General features: G+C 40.6%; 1 protein-coding gene across 1 annotated transcript in view; it reads right to left on the minus strand.

The window, feature by feature from the left end:
- LOC134092623 (helicase with zinc finger domain 2-like) overlaps positions 1-5,428 on the minus strand; it is a 32,535-nt gene extending 27,107 nt beyond the window's left edge. The window contains exons 1-2 of the mRNA XM_062545637.1: positions 5,328-5,428; positions 188-699 (exon numbers count right to left, since the gene is read on the minus strand). Of these exons, the coding sequence (XP_062401621.1) occupies positions 188-699; positions 5,328-5,357 (542 nt within the window). The 5' untranslated portion in view covers positions 5,358-5,428. The remainder of the gene's footprint in view (positions 1-187; positions 700-5,327) is intronic.
- Positions 5,429-10,829: the final 5,401 nt, after the last annotated feature.

Raw genomic sequence — 10,829 nt, forward strand, 5'->3', positions numbered from 1 at the left:
TCAAGGGCAAATATATGAAGACATAGGTTTCAACACCATCTGAGATGGTGCAGAAACAACCTTTGATTTGACACAAAATGACTCCATTTTTCATTGCTTTGTCTATGTATACTAGTGCATATATTACATTTGTAATATATGATATTCCACAAAAAAATATTTAATAAAAAACTACCTCCTCCATTACCTGCTAACAATTTCTGCTTCAACACGTTCTTCCTCAAACAGAAAATGGTGCATTCTTTCCTTGTAGTTCTGACGACTGATTGTGGTTATGTCATCAGCTGATTTGCTGGCCCCATGCTTTTTCTGAGGGAGCTCATATGTCTTCAGGAGCCCGTCTTGAGTTTTGGATAGTAAGTGGGGGATGTAAGGGTTGATGACTCGGTTTCCTTTGTGCCATCGCTCCAAAATGGGCACAAAAGTCTCAAACGCCCCCTCAGGTTCCAAAAGAGATTGCCCTACTCGTACCTTTAGCTTCTGCAAAAGCACTGGTCTTATGTCAAAGTCAAACACCAGCCACTGCTCGAACAGACCAGGGAGGGAAGATGTAAAGGTGACAGTAACTTCATAACATAGTCCAGACTTCACAAAAGTGTTTCCTACAGAATATGTACATGCCATATTGTGAGAGCTGTCACCAAGATTAAATATGGCTCCTGGTTCGTTCTTCAGCAAGGCCACATGAGATAGCAATCTCTAGAGAGAAAAAAAGAGATTCAGAGATTCCGTTAGGATTCATAGGCCTATATTTGCAAAGGTTATCCAACAATACAGTACTTGTAAAACATTAGTCCAGTGCTACCAAGTGCTATCTGCTGTGAAATATTCAGCTCATAAATGAGTTTACTAACCAGACATGGCAATGTGTCTTTACTATCATCTTGAATATTCTTTCTTGCTGTCAACATGTAAATTAATGTTTAAAGGGCTCATGTGTAGTGTGTTGTAGTTCAAAACATTCAGAAAGACGGTTATGGTCATGGCTATGGTTAGGATATTTAGCAGACACTTTTGTCCAAAGCGACATACAAATAACAACAGTACAATAGTTCATTTTTACAGTAAACAATTTAAAAAGTAGTACTACATTATGGAGAATAGCAATGACAAATAACAATGCCTCAATCAATCAATAGCCTAATGAAAATACCGAAATACTATAATAAACAAATGCATAAGAAACGCTAAATAAACTAAGTGCATGTTGAACAGATGTGCCTTTAGACTCCTCTTTAAAGAGGAATTATGCAGGATTGGCGATTTCATCTCTGGTTTCGGTTTTGTTTTTCGTTTTGGCTCGTTTTATGCTTGCATATTTCTCTGCAGAGCTTCCCCGGCAGCTTTAGCGTGTATATTTATACATATATAGGCTATATATAAATATATAAATTGCAAGTGTGGTTCTTCTTGTTCCTTACGCGTCTCTGACTTCCAGATGTAAACTGATGACGATTGCTTATCAGAAAGTTGCAAGGTTGCAATAGCGGATAGGGACACTGGGGGCGGGAGGAAATATTACTGTTTTCGATTAAACTGGTCAGTCAAGCAAAACAACGATCTCTGAGCGATTTTATGACTATGGAAAAGCTGCATAGGGTATCTTTAAAGACCCGAAACTATCACATTAATGGCGAGCACTGGGCAACTCATTCCACCAACAAGGAGAGGAGTTACATGTGTCCTCTATGGCTGACTGAAGACCAGGGCCCGTATTCACAAAGAATTTTAGGGCTAAAAGTAGCTCCTAACTGGCGAATTTAGGGAGGAACTCCTAAAAAATAATGGGCGTGTCACTCCTAACTTTATGACTCCTAATTTTTTTCACTAAAAGTTATTCACAAAGCATTTTAAGCCTAAAAGTAGCTCCTAAGTCTAGGACAGGGTAAAAGAACTCGAGAGGACTTCTAACTCGCTAAGACCTATTCACAACCCGCTTTTAGTGGCATTTCACGTCGCGATGTTTTGAAATGACCGTGCAGTGCAGGAGCTCGCTGTCATGCAAGGGAATAAATGTGCATTGCAACTAAGGATGGAAAAGCAATAATGCCACCGACAACCAAAACCACCATTGCATGTAAACTAAATGTAACGTCTCATTGTGCCTAATTAAATTAAATCGCGGCCTCTTTGCAAATATAGGCTACGTGTTTTCATACAGATTAATTTAAAACATGTTGCAAAGATACTGCTCCAGTCCATAGTGATTCATTAAGCCTAGGCTTGCTTTACTCTTTATTCATTAAGGCTATGCCTATTTATTCATCATCTTCCATCCTTCACAGCCCGACATAGCGCTCCACAGTCCCGCCCCTCCTCCGAGAGAGGTGCTTGTCCGGAAGTAAATTTCTCATTCATTTCTCCCATTGACTTCTGGAAAAATCCGTATATATTCACGACGGTTACGATTTTATGGCTTATTCTCCAGTTGTCAATGGAGAAATTGTATAGAGCTCCACAGTCCCGCCCACAGCCTTGTCCGGAAGTAAAAATCCAATACAATTTCTCCATTGACAATTGGAGAATAAGCCATAACATCGTAACCGTCCATGGTAGACTTAAAACCAGCTACGATGTGACTAAGCGATTATACCTGCTCATATAGATGTCAAAAGTTAATGGGGGCATCAACCTTGTTTTGAGAAAACAATGCTTTATTCACGATTTAACGAGAGAGTACTACACTACCCGACACCCTAACGTGTAAAACTGGTGAAAGCAGAGCCTTTGATTGGTAGAGATCGCCGTTGCCATGGCAATGCCAAACAAACTGTACTCAGCTTTTCCCGCGCCTATCGTCCAGCTTCGTCTCGCTGGAACTTCAAAACTTAAAATGGCTGCAGGGCTGATCAGGACCGATGTGTGGTCTTCCGAAAAATAACGGTTTTCTCATCTTGAAGGTTGAATTTACTCAATGGAAACGGTAGGAAGTAATCATCTTCTTTTCTCAGATTAATATGGAACCATGTTAAACTATCGTTAGGCTGCAAATGTTGGAAATGTGTGTACGTTTGCAAAGCATCCTGGGATTTGAGTTCTCTATCTCGGAATTTAAGATATGTACACAGTCTTGTACCTTTCGCTTTTATTACATTTTCTGTTCATTTTTTCACTCGAAATTATAAGTTATATGCTTATGAGTCACATCGTAGCTGGTTAGCCTAAGGCATGGTCTAAAACTCTTTATATCCGAATTTTTCCAGAAGTCAATGGGAGAAATGAATGAGAATTTTACTTCCGGACAAGCACCTCTCTCGGAGGAGGGGCGGGACTGGGGAGCTCTATTGGATTTTTACTTCCGGACAAGGCTGTGGGTGGGACTGTGGAGCTCTATAGCGCACGCATTCTCACCAGCTAAGACCTAACACCTGTCACTCAACTCGTCATTGTAGGGGAGGTTTGCCATCATTCCCGCGTTATAATCACCAGCCAATCAAGGTGGTCACTTTCATCAAGCTCGTGCATGAGTAATGACGTCAACCATAGCAACGAAGACTCACTTTTAGTTTAGGAGTGGGCGTTTCTCCTTACTAAAAGTAGGTCTGAAAGGCTTTGTGAATAACTTTTAGAGGAAAACTCCTAACTAAAATCTTCTAGCGCGATTTAGGAGTACTCTTAGTGGTAAGATAAAATGCTTTGTGAATACGGGCCCTGGCGTGCTGCAGCATTCTGAATCAGTTGTAACGATCTTACTACACAAGCAGGCAGGCCAGCTACAGTGAATTACAATAGCCCAGCATGGAGATAACCATGGCATCTGTGTCAGATAAGGTCTGTGTCAGATAAGGTCTGGGCCCGTATTCACAAAGAATTTTAGGGCTAAAAGTAGCTCCTAACTGGCGAATTTAGGAGAAACTCCTACAAATAATGGGCGTGTCACTCCTAACTTTAGGACTCCTAATTTTTTTCACTAAAAGTTATTCACAAAGCATTTTAAGCCTAAAAGTAGCTCCTAAGTCAAGGACAGCGTAAAAGAACTCGAGAGGACTTCTAACTCACTAAGACCTATTCACAACCCGCTTTTAGTGGCATTTCACGTCGCAATGTTTTGAAATGAACGTGCAGTGCAGGAGCTGTCATGCAAGGGAATAAATGTGCATTGCTACTAAGGATGCAAATGCAATAATGCAACCGACAACCAAAACCACCATTGCATGTAAACTAAATGTAACGTCTCATTGTGCCTAATTAAATTAAATAGTTTCTCCGCTTTGCAAATGTAGGCTACGTGTTTTCATACAGATTAATTTAAAACATGTTGCAAAGATACTGCTCCAGTCCGTAGTGTTTCATTAAGCCTAGGCTATGTGCTTTACTCTTTATTCATTTAGGCTATGCCTATTTATTCATCATCTTCCATCCTTCACAGCCCAACATAGCGCACGCATTCTCACCAGCTATGACCTAACACCTGTCACTCAACTCGTCATCTTAGGGGAGGTTTGCCATCATTCCCGCGTTATAATCATCAGCCAATCAAGGTGGTCACTTTCATCAAGCTCGTGCATGAGTAATGACGTCAACCATAGCAACGAAGACTCACTTTTAGTTTAGGAGTGGGCGTTTCTCCTTACTAAAAGTAGGTCTGAAAGGCTTTGTGAATAACTTTTAAGGGAAAACTCCTAGCTAAAATCTTCTAGCGTGATTTAGGAGTAGGCTACTCTTAGTGGTAAGATAAAATGCTTTGTGAATACGGGCCCAGATCTTCCTAATGTTTTTAAAGGATAAACCAACATGAATTTGCAATTGAGACTACATTCTCAATTGCAAATTGCTTCGCTATACAGATGATACACAACTAGCCTACAGTATACCTATCCTTCCTGCCTGATGTCACAATCTTGGCGCAGATCTCCAAGGAACGTCATCTGGCACTGCTGCCCCCACACCCATGGCAATCCAGACTTGTTTCATTTGTGGTCGCCCAATGGTGGAGTGATCTGCCAAGTCCCATCAGAGCATCCTCTCTTCCTTCCTCTACCTCTTCTACTGTACTACCACTTAATATATATATAACTTAACATATAGGCACTCCTGTCCTACAGTAGCCTACTGAATCCCATCTGAAAGTTTTCCATGTTTTCCCCCTTAGCAGCGGTAACCACACAGAACATATCTATTGATATGATGTTGTTGGAACAGTTATCATCCAACATAGCAAAATTAGATCTGCTGATATCTGGTCTACTGTTGGACCACCATGACCTTCAATTTAACTGAATATAATAAGTCTAAAAAGTGTTTGGACCGATGAGCAAAACATCAGTGGACCGCCAGATGGGCAGCATGGCAGAGGTCAACCTCTTGCTGTCTGAGATATTACCCACCTCTGTTTTGATCTGGAAAGTCCATTTCATCTCTGTGCCTACTTCTTGACACTCCAAATAGAGATCTTCATCATGTGTGATGTCAACCTCATCAACATGCTCTTCAAACTAGAATAGATAACTTGCTATTAGTGTTGTGGAGACATGGCAAGAAGAAACAACAATATGAAGAACAGGAACGCACAAATGGAATGCAATATGGTCATCATTTTATGTCATGGGGGATTCCAGCCAATGATGTCATTGCTGTTCTAGCTTGTGCAGAATAATAGGGGAGCTACACCTGGCGTGCATTCCGTTCGCGACGCGTATGTTGCAGAAGTTAATAATCACCGTTTATCAATGGAAATAGCTACACCAGACGCAACAGTGGCACGTACATTCGAAAAAAATAGACCAGTCTTCTCAAATGGATTTTACGCGTCGGGAACGGAGCGCTTCAAATGGTGTAGCTCCCCTGTAAAATTCCAGGCTTTACAGACCGACATAAATTGTCTTGTTGCTTCCAGAAAGTTTTAGAACCATGTGATATGGTCACCTTTCTAAGCACTGATGCAAGAGGAGGCGTGATTGACTTGCCACTGTGAAACATTTAATAAGAAAATACCTACATAAATAAAAAATATTGTGGGTCCACACGGGCAAAACAGACACGTACAGAGGGTTAAAATGTGTATATAAATCCTGACATCAGTAAACATGCATAACTGTAGTGTAACAACACCAGATCTGATGTTTTATTCCATATTCATAAGTGTCAACAATTTAGCATTCATGGACACTGAAAGTGCAAGAGTGAGGATATTACTGTGCCACACAATATAGTTATCCCTCTTACCTGCTTAGAAATGCACCACGTTTTATGTTGTCTCACCATACTTGGTCGTGTGAGTGTGACTACTCTGTAACTGTATTTTAATAGGGAAAACATGGAGGTGTTTGGTCGCTTCTAACTTCATCTCTGTTTGGATCCTAATGAATGCATTGGGTTAGCTAGTGCTATCAAATTTGCGCGGCGTGCCAGAGCCAGCTGAGTGAACGCATTGAAACGTGAGAAGTATGTATCAACTTGTCTTAGTTAAAGCAACACTAAAGCACTTTTCCTCTGATGTACACACGCTATTTGTTTATCCACCAAACAACGATGTCCACAGACAAGGTAGAGCATGTTGCATGTTTTTATGACAATATGATGTATTGCAACATCGAAGCAATTCAAATTTGTGTTTTCCTAGGTCTCATTTCATCGAACCACAGGTACGCTACCCGATCTGGTAAAGTTACATAGTGTGGTTATAGCCGATAGAGGGCCGCTAAGTCAATGCAGAAGTGCCGTTCACCCTGTTACGAGTTGATGAACTGTTGAAATGATGTTGTAAACATTATGTTAAGGTATGAAAAACTCTTTAGTGTTGCTTTAAGGGAATAACGTAGTTTAATATGGAAAAACGGTGAAGTGTTCCTTTCAAACGATCCATATTATGTGTCTATTACTATAACATAGAATACGCTGTGGCTCTACAAAAATCATCAACAATGATCTAGATTGCTAGCACCCGGGGCCAAAAACAGTGCGGCATTCATAGTGTTAAATGTGATTCTGAGCCTTGTCAAAGGACCATTTCTGTTACTGTTAGAGAAAGACAATAAAGTCTATGTATCTATATACTGTATCTAGCGACCTGGGGCAGTCGTGGCCTACAGTAATTTCCCACATATAAGCCGCATGGTGTATAAGCCGCAGGACAGTGTATTATGCAAGTTAAAAGAAACAACCATATTAACACCATATTAACTGCCCCCCTGTACTAACCTCATAGCTGAAGAAATATGTTGCAAAATCAATGTATAAGCCGCGGCCAATAGTCGGAAAATTACAGTATTGGTTAGGGCTTCTGGCTTGTAACAAAGACTTGCCAGTAGGAAAAATGTTGGTGGGTTGGTGGCTGAACACTGCTCTCCCAAGCCCACATCCATGGCTGAAGAGCCCTTCAAGGTACCACTACCTACAGTACAACCTCTCACTGCTCCGGGTTAGTGTGTGCTTCACCTCACTGTGTGTTCACTAGTTGACAGATAAATGCAGAGATCAAATTCCTTGTATACGCAAGTATACTTGGCCTAGAAACCTGATTGACATTTCCATTTACAATAGCCCAGAGTTCCTCATTATGAGACGAGTGCAGGTTATTATTACCACCGTTAGGGGTCATAATAATCCCCTTATAAACTCCTTTTACATGTCATAAGGGGTTACAGTGAGCTACGCCTGCCTTGCCTACAGACTAGAGGTAGAGGATGTAGAGGTAGAAGATTTTTAATTCTACCTTCAGTTAAGTGTCATGTTGAGGTGGGTTTAACAGGTGTGACCTAACATTATTCAAAGCTGCTAGGCCTACTCTATTGAATATAGAATATGTGATGTGCAAAGAAAATACAGACTTGTTAGTATGACATTTTATGAGTCACTTATTTGTTCTAAAAGCCTTTCAACTGTGTCAACGACCTCATTTTCTAGCAGAATGCTAGTGTGTTATGGGCAACAACGACCCAACCTGTAAGAAATCAAAAGGCCATAAGTAGGCTACTCTTTCATTCAACTTTTGACCTATAATCCATATTGAACTTGCAGAAACTACAATCAAAAGTTTGATTTTTCAAGGACAATCAGGTGAAAGAGACGAATCTAACTGTCTAGCTCCAGACCCCCATTGTTTTCGCACTTACTCGCATCACCCCTAGCGGAACTGCAACAGGTTGCAGGTACAATGGAGTTTATAGGGAGTGAACCGGCTCTCCATATTTGATATAGAGAAAGTCTTAGATCTTTGAGCCTGTTCATGATAAATAGAGGCAAAAACAAAAGTGATGCGTTTATAATTTTGTTCAGTGTAGTTTGAGTTGCTGCAGCCAACAGGGATAGGCAGTTGATACATGTATTTGAAATCCATATTTCAAATGCAAGATAATATGTTGTCAAAATAAAAACATGTTCACTCATACAGCCCACCTGTATACAGTCATTGTCAAAATTGTTGTCACCCCATGCTAAAGTTGACTAAAAAGAGGAATATAAAATCATCTTTTGGAAATTGATTTTAATGGCTTATGTAATAAAATTAGGAAAAATCCAACCTTTAAGGACACACCAATTTTCTATGTGAATGAATAATGTATCACAAATAAATAAATAAATACATCTTCCCAAAATACTGGGGTCAAAAATCTTGTCACCCCTATGTAACCCTATGGGAATTTAACACATAGGGTTAACATAGGGGCAGGCAGTTTTTTATTTTTAAAGGCTACTTATTTCATGGATCCAGGATACTATGCATCCTGATAAAGTTCCCTTGGTCTTTAGAACTAAAATTGACCCACATCATCACACACCCTTCACCATACCTAGAGATAGGCATGGTGTTTTGTTCAGTTTTGTTCAGTTAGCCTATTAGCTTGTTTGATTTGCATTGAGTTCAATGAGCATCAAACAGGCTAATAGGCTAACTGAACGAAACTGAACAAAACACCATGCCTATCTCTAGGTATGGTGAAGGGTGTGTGATGATGTGGGTCAATTTTAGTTCTAAAGACCAAGGGAACTTTATCAGGATGCATAGTATCCTGGATCCATGAAATAAGTAGCCTTTAAAAATAAAAAACTGCCTGCCCCTATGTTAACCCTATGTGTTAAATTCCTTTATTCCACTGCTCGGTTGAGTTCCCCATTGTCCTGCGTTCTATAAGGGTGTGCATTAACTTTAGATATACGCACGGCTATGAAGTAGTTCCAATTTGTTGGCCGTATCACACTTGAATATTAATTCGCCAAACTTGTTGTGAAGTTTAAATGCACTGTCACGTTACATACAAGCTGTAAAATACAGACGTTCAGATCATAGTAACGTTTAGCATATGACAGACGTGTCATTTAGCTAGTTAGGTGGCAGTAGGCTAAGAAAAATAGCAATCTTTCAAAGTTAACGTTCATCAGAATCTTGGGATATGCCAGCTTGACAACGGTAGATTAGAACAAACGACTGGCTTTTGGCCATAGCAACCAACCATTTAGAACTAGTAACCGCAGTTTGAGAAATTAGTTGAAATGTGTCTGGGAAAAGTAGTTCTACAAACAAAACAGTTCTAGCGATTAAAACATCTAAATTAGCACCGGAAACGAACACAACGGCAACAGTGGAATAAGCGGGATAATGGACTTCACGCCGTGCGGTTATTCAAAGTTAATGCACTTTTCTAGACGGAACGTCCCTCCGCTTAGCGTCGGGCCGTATCACCGTCTAGAACGTGCATTAACTTTGAATAACCGCACGGCGTGTCGTCCATTATCCCGTACTTATTCCACTGCTCGGTTGAGTTCCCCATTGTCAAGGGTGTGCATTAACTTTAGATATACGCACGGCTATGAAGTAGTTCCATTGTTTTTGACCGTATCACACTTGAATATTAATTCGCCAAACTCGTTGTGAAGTTTAAATGCACTGTCACGTTACATAGAAGCTGTAAAATACAGACGTTCAGATCATTGTAACGTTTAGCATATGACAGAGGTGTCATTTAGCTAGTTAGGTGGCAGTAGGCTAAGAAAAATAGCAATCTTTCAAAGTTAACGTTCATCAGAATCCTGGGATATGCCAGCTTGACAACGAGAGATTAGAACTAACGACTGGCTTTTGGCCATAGCAACCATCCATTTAGAACTAGTAACCGCAGTTTGAGAAATTAGTTGAAATGTGTCTGGGAAAAGTAGTTCTACAAACAATACCGTTCTAGCGATTAAAACAATTAAATTAGCACCGGAAACGAACACAACGCAAGTGGCAACAGTGGAATAAGCGGGATAATGGACTTCACGCCGTGCGGTTATTCAAAGTTAAAGGGATAGTTTGGGTTTTAAGACACGAAGTTATATGGGTTCCCCGTCAGCAACGTTGTGCATCAGCACTGACTTACCCCGCAACAGCGTCCTGTGAGCCGAGATCCAGCCGGTTTTTGATACTGAAGAAAGTAGTCCGGCAAGTTTCTGGGGTCACGAAAGTAATATGGGTTCCCCGTCAGCAACGTTGTGCATCAGCACTGACTTACCCCGCAACAGCGTCCTGTGAGCCGAGATCCAGCCGGTTTTTGATACTGAAGAAAGTAGTCCGGCAAGTTTCTGGGGTCACGAAAGTAAAGTGTTTTTCTTCTCAAAACCATATGCGTTCAAAAGAGTGATATATTTGCACCACAAAAACGTTGTCCAGGAAAAATTCAAACCTCGTTATCACTTACTTATTTTTCGCGATTCCTATCACTGCGCGCTACTGACAGCTGGACAACGTTTTTGTGGTGCAAATATATCACTCTGTTGAACGCATATGGTTTTGAGAAGAAAAACACTTTACTTTCGTGACCCCAGAAACCTGCTGAAGAAAATAGTCCGGCATCAAAAACGATCAAAAACCGGCTGGATCTCGGCTCACAGGACGCTGTCGGGGGGTAAGT

Source organism: Sardina pilchardus, chromosome 9 (assembly GCF_963854185.1).
Source record: "Sardina pilchardus chromosome 9, fSarPil1.1, whole genome shotgun sequence".
NCBI classification, from domain to species: domain Eukaryota; kingdom Metazoa; phylum Chordata; class Actinopteri; order Clupeiformes; family Clupeidae; genus Sardina; species Sardina pilchardus.